Raw genomic sequence first — 14,786 nt, 5'->3', positions numbered from 1 at the left:
TGACACAGACAGAAGGTTAAAATTTTCTTGGAAACAACTTTTATAGTATACGGGACAAAATGGTTCCCCGCACGGGGTTTGTGAGAGTTTTGTACAGAGACTGGATGAAAGTCCAATTTGATGTTTTGCTAACAGTTCAATAAATCAATCAATTCTTTGAGCATCATTTTCAAACAATCACATTCAAACAGCTTTGCAAAGTTTTAGCATTCTGGTATCGCTCAGAATCATGCACAGGCATAATATTGCCCGCCAGTGCAAACAATTAAACCATTGTCCCGCCTACCTTTATAAACTGTTTAACCCAAAATCCTAAAAAAGGCGTCACCGTAATATCTCCAAGAGGTATTTCAGAAAAAAATCGATCGTTTCATACAATACCTCTAATAATTTCAACGCCTCTTACGAAAAAACATTTATCATTTTTTCATAAAAAATATAGGAATTCAAACATGATTTCGAAAGCCTCGGTGTAAATGACGTGGGTCAAAATGCTTCATAATTAATAATTTAATAATCGGTGGAATTCAAATTATGACGTAAAAATCTAAACTCAAACGAGACATAGAAGTGTATGGTATCTGATGCGTACATAAAAAATTGGAAAATGGCTGCATTCTATCACTTAAATTTGGATCTAATCACCAATTTGGAACTAAGGTGATGCCTTATATCCCGGTGTTTTAAAAATCGTTGACTATGGCTCCATTTCTTGGATATGATTGCCTCAATCTAATAGCTGTTTTTACTTATTGCGAACTTATTCATGCGACTTCCCTGTTAATCCAATTCGATTAACGTTTTCGACGAAATTTACAGTTAAAATGAAGTTTTCCCTTAGGGGCGTATATTACTTCGTCGTCCTTTAAGGCGAAGTAGGCCGTCATTGAAATTTGTACGCGCTGTTACTGCCGTTATACGCATAACTGTCCCATGTTCCAAAATATGCAATCGAGAAAACGCGTTTAAAGATTTTAACACATTTAGGCCTCGTATTTACCTGGTGTGTGGTAAATTAAATTAAAATCATTACAATAGTATAAAGAATAGTGTGTTCATTAGAGTCAAGAGTTTGGATTGTGGGAATAAAGTAAATTTAGCTACGAAATTCAAAGTGGGACTGTTATGCCTAGAAATACGAGGTTTTTAGTCAATTTCTACGCATAACAGTCCCACTGAAAGTAGTGACCAATTATGTGCTAAGCATACTGCTGTAGATAACCGTTCTTACGTATATATTGTACCGAATGGAGAAGACGTATAATCTCAGGACTATGTTAAGGCATCTAATGAAGGCTCAAGTGACATGTGCCAAACGGAGCCACCTGTGGGGAAGTGAAGAAATACGATTTTATAGTATGGAATGGAATGCAAAGTTTTCTGTATGTGTGATAATGAGAAAATGTATGAGTTAGAGATTTTCTTCTTCTTTCTGGCGTTACGTCCCCACTGGGACAGAGCCTGCTTCTCAGCTTAGTGTTCTTATGAGCACTACCACAGTTATTAACTGAGAGCTTACTATGCCAATGACCATTTTTGCATGTGTATATCATGTGGCAGGTACGAAGATACTCTATGCCCTGGGAAGTCGAGAAAATTTCCAACCCGAAAAGATCCTCGACCGGTGGGATTCGAACCCACGACCCTCAGCTTGATCTTACTGAATAGCTGCGCGTTAAGTTAGAGAGTTTATAAGATGTAATAAATTCCTATATCGACTCTTCCAGCTAGAAGCTTGACAGAAACTCATCTGCGAATTCAAGGTTATTCTACAGAATTAATATTAACTCAAAAATCACGATACAAATCATCACACGATTTGACATTTCTTTGGACTTGGTTTGCAAAATCATGATATATGATACATCGCAAATTAAGTTTAAGAACCGTCAACATATTTGCCACTTACACCGAAGAACCAGTTATCCTTAATAACCCAGTATGTGGTCAAGTCATCTAAAACCTCTTGAACTTTTCTTCTTTTGACTTGATTTGCAAATTCATCATGTTTGATATGTCGCAAGTCTCAGAACCGCCAATATAATATCCACTTTCTCTGGGGAACAGGGTATCCAAACAACCTGATGAATGCATCCCGATAACACATAAAACGGGTTGTGTTCCACATGGGATGTAAAGCCAACATAAGAAGATGTTCAAAACGATTTTCCCAAACACCAGCTAATTCAAAACTGCCTACTGAATATTTCAACAATGGGACAAAATGACTTGGCTTGCTTTTCATTGAGTTTCCGAACAAAGTTAATTTTTGGTGGGTGTTTTCTAAAACTATACGTAAAAATAAACTGTTTGATGACAAAAAGTCAAAATGCACAAAAAGTAACATGGGACAATTATGCGTATAACTGCAGTGTTGATGATTGATGCTAATTCATCTTACGATTTCGAATCAAAGAAAATCAGTGGGTTTTGCACTGACACAGCTGAAAATGTATCAGCATACTTTATACATGTTAGCGCGTACAGTGTTACATTTTCAAGTCAATATAAACTATCAAGACTGAGTTTTATCACTTTGAAATACAAACTGAGAAGTCATCATTGTTGCAAAAACGAATGACGAGCTACGTAGCCTTAAGTCTCGTACACATAGCGTCCGTTTTCGTTAGATTGAACGCAAATAGATGCTATGTGAGGAGTACTTTGGGCTCAAACCAAAGTTCAAACTCTCGTTCTTGGTCTAGAAATGACAAGTGGTAAGTGCGTCACAAGGAGAAGAAAATGCATACCAAATTAGTTGATGATTTGATTTGGTGACAACGCCGCCTTGGATGAATTTTGGTGAGAATGTTCTGATTATATAATTATTTGTACTTGAACATTAAATACGCGCCAGTTTCAAAGTAACCATCTTTGAAACCGGAAGTGTGTATGCATTATCATTATCCATTTGATAACGGTAATGCATACATGCGGGGCTTGTTGTAAGTGAAAGTGACTTCTGAATGGACGTGTCTCTCCAGCCATTCTGAAATGGGTCACCGGATCTGCAATAGAGCTATCACCTTCTAACTCCCGGACTGAAGCTTTTTGCAAAACTGTAGTACCAAAGCAGTTTTGCTGAAAACTTTTTTCCATAATACCACTGCCGGACAGTGGGGGTTAGATGGATTATACACACACACACAAACCAAAGTTCAAACTCTCGACCCACTCAAAATTCCTAAATTTCATACGGATTGAAGACGACTAACAGCATCGCAGTAGCCTGGTTTATACAGACTGTACAAATAGCTTGGCATCACGATGTTGAGAATCTGCAACAGTAAGGTTTTTCACCTGAAATAATAATTTAATTCATTCAAATTACTAATGGTACCCCCTTTTTTCCTTCCCTCTTCTCATTCCAGCTTCCGGTGAAGACCCGCAGTGCTCGACGCCGAAATCGCGGAAGGGCGACCTCTACAACCAAAGTCACCTGACTAGCACGCCGACGACGGCGTCGCCCGGACCGCACAACCAGCACGAAGACTTCGAGATGAACTCGCCCACATCCTGGCCCCGGACGCCAGCTAGTCCAGTGAGTATAGTAACGGCCAGCGCCAGACCACCAGGGGTCAACAGCAACGCCCAGCGTGCCGCCACCGCCGCCACCGGCAGCAAAAGTAATCCTAGTAGTTCTTCTAGACGGTCGCTGGCGCGCTTTCCGCAGTCTTCGCAGCCGCAGCCTCCGTCGCCGTTGTCGCCGTGTCCGTACCGTACCTCCTCGCGCTCTCCCACGGTTGCTTCGCCGCTGATGATGCCATCCACGTCCTCTGCGGCGTCGGCTTCGGCTTCGGCAGCGGCCGCGGCAGCCCTTGTGGCCGCGTACTGGTACTCCTACTCCTCCTATACTACGCCGCCCACGTCCGCGCTGTCGTCACACGTCGATCAAGCGACGACGATGCTGATGACGCGCCGGCCGCCGTCGGTTGCCAGTCGTAGAAATGTAGATACAATCTCTTCTCACTTTCTCAATCTCTCTCTCTCTAGATTTGTCCTTATTTTAGGACGCGTAGACCCGATAAGTTTTTATGTGCCCCGATACCCGCCTTGTTATGTATTATTTTACATTTTGTTCCTAGAGCAATCGATTAATTAGACATTCCCCATTCCCCATGAAACAAATAAACTTAATTTGTGTCTAATCCCAATGTACAGTGGTTCTGATAGGCGATATTTTGGTAAAAACCAACAACAACCAACAAAGGGAAAAAGCACTAGGCCTTCAAGAATTCTGTTTTAATTTTCGGATTTCCAAGTAGGGAAAAATCGTATATATGAGATTCATAGCGGCTGGTAAAAAGCTGATCTGATGAAGATTGATTTGACATATTTGACATATTTCTTGGGAGATCCTAGTATCTTGGAATTACATTTTCTAGGGAGTGCTGACTTAAGACATTTAATTGCTTTTTTCCATCTTTATTAACGAAATTTTTAGCCCTGGGCTAGTTCATCTCGGGACCAACGGCTTTACTTCCTTTCCGAAGGAAGTCGTCACTATAAACTTTACGTCATTAGTGAATATCTCGGGGATGGGATTCGATCCCAGGTCCTCGGCGTGAGTGGCGAGAGTTCTAGCCGCCTGACCAGGCCCGTCGCTACATTTGATTGCTGTATTTTGTAGCGTTGATTAGACCATTCAACCTCTCAACTTCAAAACAATGGCAAAATTTTCATTACGATAATCAGACCCAGATAGCCGTAGCGGTTATCGCGCAGCTATTCAGGAAGACCAAGAGTCGTGGATACGAATCCCACCGGTCGAGGATCTTTTCGTAACGAAAATTCCCTCGATTCCCAGGGCATAAAGTATCCTCGTAACTGCCAAACGAAAAAAAAAACACATTTACATTTTTCGGCATCAATTGCATTACTGTGTCATGTCTAACATTTCCCTGTATTCTACCCCAACCCTTCCTATGCTTTCCGATGGTGCTCGTGTGGTCTGCATAGACTATTACGACCATAACCATTTCCTGATCCCGGCTTTGAGCTGACTTGCGCTCTTATTGCCCCACCAAAAGCTTGCAAAATGAAAATGAAATTTCATGGGAGATTCAAGTGGTTTCCTGTGAAATCCTGATCAGATTAATTGAAAATTCCTGTTTGACAGATTACCCGAGACGAGATACTGATTCTGGGTTAAGCCATGTTTGGATTACTAGCTTGACTACCCAAGTAACCACTAGCACGCTGATTCGCCTTTTTGGCCTTATAACGCCTTTTGGGCTATTATAACGCTGATATAAAGCATGTCAGCTATATTACAGCACTATATTAGCACGCAGGGCGAATTAAAGTGGTTGGTTTGACTTTATTAACGAGATTTTTAGCCCTGGGCTAGTTCATCTCGGGACCAACGGCTTTACTTCCCTTCCGAAGGAAGTCGTCACTATAACTTTTTACGTCATAAGTGACTATGTCGGGGATGGGATTCGATCCCAGGTCCTCGGCGTGAGAGGCCAGTGTTCTAACCACTACACCAGGTTCGTCCCCGCGAATTAAAGTGCTATTTGGCTACTTGGGTAGTCTTGGATCTACATATGTCCTTATGAGGTCCCTGATGATGATTTGTCCGTAGTGAATTTCCGTAGATTTATCTTTAGATCAATCTTGCCTGCACTTTTCCGCAAATTCGTTGTGCGATCCTTATTGAATTCTCGCTTAACCTTGCTAAGAAACCTATGTAACAATGAGAGATTCTTTCCTCTTTTGCTCTTTTTCGATTATAACAGCGCAATGCTAAAGCTCTTGGGATGGTTTTCACTATAGACTAGCGTTTCGTGCAAAAAACGCAACAGAAGAGATTAATGTGGCTCAAAATTACCATAGAATTTTCAAAAGTTCGTCTCAGGTTCCACACCAGTTTATTTCTACAGAATTTCTTAGAGATTTCGTGTTTCAAGGAGTTGCTTCACAGAGATTCAATATTGATTTGTTTTTCTTTTTTTCAATTACTCTGAAGTGTTGTCAAGAGTTTCTTTAAAAATCCTTATTTATCAAGAATGGTTTAAGAACTTACACAAGCTTTTTTTTTTAAGAGGTTACTCTAAGATTTGCTTTAGAAATTCGTCACGAAACGGAAACTCTTGGAAGAATGCTTGGAAAAATCTGTGAAAACTTTCTTGTGAAATCTCTTAAAGTTACTGGAGGAGTTACTGAAATTTCCTGGATTTCCTGTTACTGGAAGCTTCTGAAATTTCCAAACAAATCTTAGGAGCAATCTCTGGAGTAATTAATGAAGATATCCTTAAAAAAATTCTTTGTGAAAATCTTAAAGAAATTCTGAAGGACAATTATGTAGGAAATCCTTGGAGACATTTCAGGTTGAGTATTGCAACATGTTTAAAGCGGGAGCCTTGGACAATTTTCTAGGAAATAGATGGGAAAATCACCGAAAAAATATCTAAAATTATATATGAAGTAATTCCTGATGGAATCTCTAAGGTAATTTCCGTGGTCATTTTTGGAAAAAATCAGGTTGTAAATTCCTCAGAAAAATTCTTGAAGTGATTTTATGGGAAAACATCACTAAATGAACTCCTGTGGATAAATGCAAATCTCTCAAATTAAAAAATCTATCCATCTATCTAACCTGAAGAAATCTTCAGAGTTATGTCTGGATCTTTGGGCAAATACCTGAGATAATTTCTGATGAAATTTTTTGAGAAAATCATTGAAAATGCAGTAATGTACCAATGCACGTATTCACTAATTTGACGTTTGAGCGGTGCCGAATTCACTCGTTGCCATGGTCACGTAAATAACACGGCACCGCTCAAACGTCAAATAGTGAACCCGTGCATAGGCCGATATAAACACTATCATTTGTCGTTATGTCTCGAGGAAACAAAACAAACAAAAAATTCTCAGAGAATTGTCAGGTCTTATTCCATAAAGAATTAAACTCTTTACTCCTGGTTCCTGTTAGGTTTTTATTTGTTTTTTGATTACTGTTTGGTCTCTTTTTTTCAAGTAAGAGGTATCTAAATGTTATATTTTCAAAACACTCAGTCCCTACCAGCCATGCTTCATGGACAATTTCTAAAATTATTGGGAAATATTTAATTTCGGTTTTTCAACCATGATTCATTCACAGCTCTTGAAAGTTTTCGAATGAAATACATACAGTTCATCATTTATCTTAATTATCACAACTAATTTATAAAACCTGGAAATATCAAATAATTTCATTTCGGTAAACGAGTAGACACCCTGTACTAGAAGGTTCATCATGCCAAATATATTCTTCTGTTCCTCCTAAAGAAGCAGAGTTGCATAAAGTAATTGAACCATCAAAAAATGATACAGTTGACTCTCCACATCTCGATATCTCTCCCTATGTTGATGATTCCTTCGGTCCCTTCATTCTGCATACGATTTCTCTCTCCATATCTCGATATCCTCCTTATCTCGATATCTCCATATCTTGATGTGTTCCTGATGATTTCATGTTCCCAATTTTCTCTCCATATGTCGATATGAAAATTATCAAAGGTTACTAGACCAAATTTAAGTGATTCAAAACAATTTGGAAACTTAGGGGGTCTGTAGCCTTGAGGTTACGCTTTCGCTTCATAAGCGGAAGGTCATGGGTTCGATTCCCAGCCCCTCCACCAAAAACCCGTCCAGCCACCAGAAGACGCCTCACGGAGGACTGTGCTTTGGGGAGCACATCCATCCTCCGTCAGTATCAGATGGTGACTGAGACAAACTGACCCTCTTCGCACTAACAACAGAGCTCTCTCCTACCTGCTCGGTGTGAGAGTAAAAAGAGTAGGAGAGAGTGAAAGTTGATGTAAATATAGATAAGTTAAAATAGATCTGTATCGATAAAGAAGCTACAGATCACCTGATTTCGGAACTTGAAAAAATTTGGAAACTTGAAATGTGAAGTTGGTTTGTTTATTATTTTCCTAGTAACGGAGTGATCTTTAATCTAGTGTTCATTAAATTAATGTTCTTTGTCTCGATCTCTCCCTATCTCGATGGTCGATATGTGGAGAGGCGACTGTAACAAAATTGAAGCAATCCGATACATTAGGCGAATGTACTTGTTTGTCCCGTTATCGGATCTCAAAGCAAACAAATCTCAATCTCTAAGTAAGAGATAAAAAGCGCTAGAAGTGAAATGAACATTCATTATTATGATGGATTACCGTGAGTTTTGGTGCACTTATTTCTTGAATTAAATAAAAATAAAAACACGAATAGAAACTGACAAACCAAAATTAGGGCATTAACGAGAAAAACATTATCGAATCAATGGTGTCGATGATGAGAAAACCAACGAAATTAACGTGAAGAACATATAAATACTACAATATCCGCAATTTGTTTATAAGTGTCATATCTTATTTACAGAATGTATAATCTTGATAATTAGAATCTTACCTGGGACATTAAAAAAGTATTTAAAGGTCCAACCCTGGAGGCATCTAAAAATGCGAAAAAAAAAAATTGTCACTCAAAATAATCAAAACGTCAAGGTAACGTGGGAACAAACGTAGTTTTTTCAAACGCACTTTCACGTAGCACTAACGTGAATCAGAATGAACTTTTTCGAATCACGAGGATTTCACGTAGCAGCTAAGTGTTTTGTGAGTACCTTTTACAGAGCGTTTTATTGGATTCTAAGGAATTATACTATCAAATATTCGGAAACTTCGAATAAAAAAAATGTCTTAGATAGATTCCTTTCATTCTATCACAATGTTCTGTTGTGTTTCCGAATAATAAAGGAAATACATCTGAATGGAAGATTACACTAAATAACACTTGAATATTTGTTAAAATTTATCTGTGAAAATATTTTTGCAATCAGATGCACTTTTCCGGAGTTAGTTCGAAGAACCGTACATCGCTGATAAATGGAGATAGGCTAGTTGCAATTGACGGTGAAAGTACGATGCTCAGCCCTATTCGAAAGAAAAAACAAATCCAAAAAGGTAAAAGTTTATCTCTAACAAAATTTACTCACCAAAATCTTGTGAATAATGTCTAGACTTGGAGTTTGCTTCCAACGATGTTATTCGTTTTGCACTGCTGACAGTTTAAAACAGAAAATGAACTGTCAAAATTTGAGTTCATTTACGCGTACGTGTTTTTCACTTAAGAATGATGGACACCAACAGTAAATATAATTGAAAGACCATTGAATACATATCTACGTCTCGGTGACTGTCCGGTTAATTAGAGGAAAGTTCATTTTCCAAGGATCTACGTGATTACGTGTGGATTATTTTGAGTGTAGCTTATTATTCAAAATGTTGTTGACTTTTTACCAAAATATCACCTATCTGGGCCATAGTGCAATAAGTTCGTGTTTTCCCCCCAACTCCGTTATTCCGCCGTATCGGTTCGATTAATACAAATTGCATCAATAGCAGTGCAATTTATGGGAGTTCAGTTCGTTCTTATAGATGAAATTGTGTTTCGCCTTTATTTTTCCACCACCGCTTAGATCGGGATCAAGAAACTAAAGCTTTTGCTCTTTTACTTCTTCTGTTTCGTTCTTTCCACAGGTATTTAACAGCCACGTTCCTCCCGCGGAGCCTCCTTTTAGATCAACTAAGGTTAATATGAATTGATACGCTTTTTGGTGTTTGGTTGGTTGATTTTGGTAGTCATTCATTTGTTTCTTAGAAATCATAGTTTTAGGTGTCTGAGACACCTACGTAACATTTTCATTTCCATAGTTTTATCGATACACTAAAAGCATCGGTGCGTGGTTTTGTCAGTTTGATTTTTTTTCCTATGTCCGGAATGCATAATGAACGGTTATCACTTCTCAATCCCCACAGAAATCCGACAGCTTAAACAAGTTATACGACATGGATGACAAACCGGAGCGAAGGCCCTGGTTGGACAAGTTGCTGGCCTTTATGGAGGAGCGGCGAACGCCCATCACGGCGTGTCCCACGATCTCGAAGACACCCCTGGACCTGTACAAGCTGTACATCCTGACACAGGAGCGCGGCGGTTTTCTTGAGGTGTGTAAGGTGAGTTTGTCTATCTAGACTAACAGTACTAACAGCTGGGTGGTGGGTCTTTTCCGTATACATGTGGGTTGAAATGGTGACGCCGGCCCAAGCTCTATCCAGGGTCGGTTCGTTGCCCGGGTTTTCTCGTACAGCCAACTAGAATTTCCCTACTCCCTCCAATCGTCATTAAAGGTTACCAAGAGCAAAACATGGAAGGACATCGCAGGGATGCTGGGCATCGGAGCTAGCAGCAGTGCGGCTTACACGTTGCGAAAGCATTACACCAAGAATCTTCTACCGTTCGAGTGCAAGTTCGACCGGGGCGGCATCGATCCGGCACCTATCATTGCCCAGGTCGAAGCCGGTTCCAAGAAAAAGTCGAACAAGACCGCTTCGGTTCCCTCTCCGGGTAGGTTTCAAATTACCAGTGTCGTGTCCTTCCGAGACTGACATCATTGTTTCCCCCCTAAAGGATCGTCAAACTCGCAAGACTCATTCCCAGCACCGGGCAGCAGTAGTGCATCGATGGATGGCTACGGTGCATATCCGGGAGCTGCTGCTGCCGGTGGTTACCCACCCGGTGCCACTCCGGACTACTCGCAGGGACAGCAATCAGGACCCGGTCAGCAGCCACCAGCCGGTGCACCTGGACAGCAACCTCCAGCACAGCAGAATCTACAACGACCGCCGTCGCAGCAAAGCGGAACCCAATCTCCTCATCCAGGTGAGCGCAGTGCTACACATTTTCCCTACTTTTGCAGGTCGCTTCTCCATGATCATTGTACAATATTCATTTTCGCTTCTTCTACTAGTTTTAAGGTCGTACTTAACAAACCATACTAACCCCAGAATTGTAGAATCATGAAAACCAATGCTGCAAGCGTGTCGGATGTGTGGTGTCAGCTTGTCGCATTTGAGTTTCATTATTCTCGACTGGGAGCTAACAAGCTACAAACATCCACCGAACGTGCTTGGAGGAAGCTTTCGAGAGGCCACTCCAAACGCGGTCGGTCATTCCCGCTCTCCTTCTTTTTTCCGATCGCATGCCTGGAAAAGCAGAAGATTTGATGAGTTGTTCGCATTTTTGGTAGCTTCATATTCGGGTTGACGAAATTGGCGAACAACTGTTCAAAAGAGAGCGGATTTTAGTTTTAAGTTTGTCATATTAAAAATAGAATATCCGAAAAAATACGAATGTGTGACGAAAGGTCAAAAAACAAAACGTAGAAAATGAATATAATAATCGAATCATTATATCGAATAAGGGACCAGGAATAGCCGTTCGGTAAACGCGCAGCAGATGACCATGCTGAGGGTCGTGGGTTCGAATCCCGCTGGTTCGAGAACTTTTTCGTAACGGAAATTTTCTCGATTCCCCAGGGCTAGAGTATCTCGTAAACCTGCACGATTATACACATGCAAAAATGGTCAATCGGTAAAGAAAGCTCTCAGTTAATAACTGTGGAAGTGCTCATAAGAACACTAATCTGAGAAGCAGGCTTTGTCCCAGTTGGGACGTAACGCCAGAAAGAAGAAGAAGAAGATATCGAAATTATTTCGACGGTTTGTCATTCGATCTTTTGTGCTAAAAAGAACATAAATATCGTTGAAATTGACAATATATTGTCTTATAAATGCATCATTGAATGTCCTTTCGACGACAACGACACTCACAAAACAGTCGTAGTGAAACAAATGCGTAATCGTTTGTAAATACTATTGTTTCTTCAAAGAGCATTGAAGAATTTCATCACAAGTTTAACTTGCGGTGTCAGAACACACTTGTCTTAGAGCTTCAGAGGAATTTCTTCATTAATCAAATTTAAATTTGCTTTGTCAAAGCTGTTCAAGCTCAGAGATATGAAAAACAAATTTGAGGTCGAAAATAAGCAGAACGGTACAAGTGATCGACGCAAAAACTTTTTGTAGCTCTTTTGAAACCTCAATCCACGAGGCGAAGGAAGGTCGTTCTGTTTTCCAACATTTTTAGTTTTGATTTTGCGGATACAACTTGATCTGGTCAACTCTATGATCAGGAGACTATAGATCTGTTTTTACGCTGGAGATGGCTTAGTAATATATTATTTTGTTTAACGACACAACTCCAAACTATTCCAATATTGCTTGTGCTGAGTTGCCGCCCAAGAATTTATCTAAACTTCACCCAGCACTTCAAAATCGGAATAGTTGGCTCAGGGCCAATGAAGTCATGCGATGCTCCATTACGAGCTAGCTCGTCAGCCAATTCATTTCCAGCGATGAAAGAATGACCAGGTACCCATACAAGGTTAACAGAGTCGACTGAATTCAGTTCTACAATTTGAGTTCGAAATGCGATAACATGCTTCTACCTTGAGTTGGCCAAAGCACGAGCTTAGCTTTTATAGCAGCCTGACTATCTGAACAGAAGTACACTACCCACCATAAGTATGGAATCGTTGCAATATAGAGTATTGCAGCACTTTTAAGTTTAGCATCACCTAAAATCCAGTGATAAAAGTTTCTTCAACTAAAATAAAAAATAGCAAGGGCATAAAGACGTATTCTTGAAGATAAACTCAAACATATATTGATCTAGCACTTAAAAACCACGAGATAATATTTTAAGTGATGCTAAACTTTTCAAGATGCTGCAATATTCAGTATGAGTGTTGCAATACGCTTGATTTTACCCATTACGCGCTGTTTAAGTACTGATTGCACTCCATACATAATAGCAAATATTTCCGCCTGAAAAACGGTGCAGTTTCTACCAAGTGAGTAAAACTGATTCATCCTTAGCTCACGAGAATATACACCAGCACTAGCTCTACTTTCAAGAATGGAACATACTAGATTGTTTGATACCCTTTTTTTCAAATAGGCAGACGTCAACTCTTCTCGTGAAGGGAATTGTGTGGTAAATTTCCTGTAAGGAAAGTGATAAGCGATTGTGAGATCACTTGGAGCAAGGGCAATTTGTCCAAATTTACCAAAAGTGAACATAAAGAAAGGTGTGAAGATCTACAATTCACTGGACTTTTCTTCAGTAGATCCAGTACCCATAAACGATAAGAGCAAGAAAGTGCTTCTTGTTTAAGATGTATGTGTAGTGGCACTTCGTCGAAAAGAGCCTCGAGCGCTGCTGTGGGAGTCGTAGAGAACGCTTTTTTGACTCTGAAATCAATGTGAGGTGTCCATGAATGTTTGGAATCTAGAACGACTCCGACATACTTTATCTGATCAGTCACATTAATTTTCATCGCGGTTTCGTCTTTCTTCAGTTTACTCGGGTTAACTGAAAGGCCATATTGGCGATACCAACTCTCGACTACCTGAAGAGCACTTTGCATCAGGTCAAATAGGGTGCTTATGCACATACCAACTATCAAAGCTAGATAGTCGTCGGCAAATCAATAAGTTGGGGAACCGTAATTATTGAGTTGCCTCAATAGCATATCTGCTGCGAGATTCCACAAAATCGGCGATAAGACTCCCCCTTGGGGGCATCCGTTTACTTAATATTCGAATCGCTGCCTGACGCAATGTCGAGAAAAGATGTCGATTTTTGAGCATTAGATGAGCTCACGGTTTCGAGCTGCTTCCCATATGGTATCGAATGACACGTTATCAAAGGAACCCTCAATATCCAAGAAAACACCCAAGCAGGATTGCTTCTGAGAGAATGTTTTCTCGACATCGCATACAACTTTGTGTAAAAAAGTTACCGTGGACTTTTCAGATTGGTAAGCATGTTGATTCACATGAAGACGCATATTTGCCAAATTAATGCGGATGTGATGATCGATAATGCGTTCCAGACATTTCAGAAGAAAAGAGGTCAGACTGATTGGTCTAAAACTCTTCGTTTCTTCATACGACGCATGTCCTCCTTTTGGGATAAACTCCACAGTAATATCACGTCAGGATCTGGGAATATACCCGGTAGCAAATCTGCTTACAAGTAGCTTTTTCAAAACATGTTTGATAAACTCACATTCCTTCTGGAGTAGAACAGGATAAATCCCATCTGTTCCTGGAGATTTGAACGGAGCAAAGCTATTGAGTGCCCATTGAATCGATTCAGTAGTTACGATACTGCGAGCAGAAGCCAGAGACTCGTAACTACATGAAAAGACATTTGGTTCATCCGTAGATGCTATGTCCACACATCCGGGAATGTATGTATTGAATAAACATTCTGAAACTTCTTCATCAGAAGAAGTAAACTTACTATTAGCTAAGCGAATTTCGTTTACTTGGAAATCCTTATATTTGGCTAGGATTCTGTTCAGCCACTGACTACACTCAAACTGGAAACATTTGTGCATAGTTTTTTCCAGCCGGGTCGTTCCCCAGAACGAAGAGCCTTCTTGTAAGCCTTGCGAGCCGACTTGAACGACTCTGATCCAGATTAACGGCATGTGTTCCACCCACTGTAGCGATGAAGACATACAGATTTATCAAATGACAAATGCCAATAATCGATCAAACTTTCTGCCCAGAACTCTTTTTGGTTCTCTGAATTTGTGCCCTGAAAAAATTGATGTATGGCTTCGTTTTATGTTCACCTTAAGAAACATCAAATGCGATAACTGACGGATTACGTTATTAAAGACCATTCATTTGGCTCCAAGTTACACATTCATTGATTTTCCTCCTTTGTCGAAAATTATTACTTTTACTTAATTCTGAATCGGTAAGACAAGTGTATTCTGATGCAGTATAACTTTGTTGACGTTCATCACTTCTCATCAAACACATTACTCAAACTCAAATAATGCACTCAAACAACACTCCAATCCTCCCTGTGTTTCT

General features: G+C 40.0%; 1 protein-coding gene across 9 annotated transcripts in view; it reads left to right on the top strand.

The window, feature by feature from the left end:
* The window catches only part of LOC23687700 (trithorax group protein osa), a 566,458-nt gene that overhangs the window by 537,384 nt on the left and 14,288 nt on the right, over positions 1-14,786 (top strand). For 7 of the 9 annotated variants that reach the window (XM_021852024.1, XM_021852027.1, XM_021852028.1 and 4 more), the window contains 5 exons: positions 3,372-3,541; positions 9,531-9,581; positions 9,810-10,007; positions 10,182-10,398; positions 10,462-10,713. In XM_021852024.1, coding sequence (XP_021707716.1) covers positions 3,372-3,541; positions 9,531-9,581; positions 9,810-10,007; positions 10,182-10,398; positions 10,462-10,713 — 888 coding nt within the window. The remainder of the gene's footprint in view (positions 1-3,371; positions 3,542-9,530; positions 9,582-9,809; positions 10,008-10,181; positions 10,399-10,461; positions 10,714-14,786) is intronic. The other 2 variants (XM_021852032.1, XM_021852026.1) reach the window with 1 other exon arrangement.

The sequence above is a fragment of the Aedes aegypti genome, chromosome 3, assembly GCF_002204515.2.
Source record: "Aedes aegypti strain LVP_AGWG chromosome 3, AaegL5.0 Primary Assembly, whole genome shotgun sequence".
NCBI lineage: Eukaryota > Metazoa > Arthropoda > Insecta > Diptera > Culicidae > Aedes > Aedes aegypti.
Note: the sequence above shows the minus strand (reverse complement) of the source record. Positions and strands in the feature narration are given on the sequence as shown.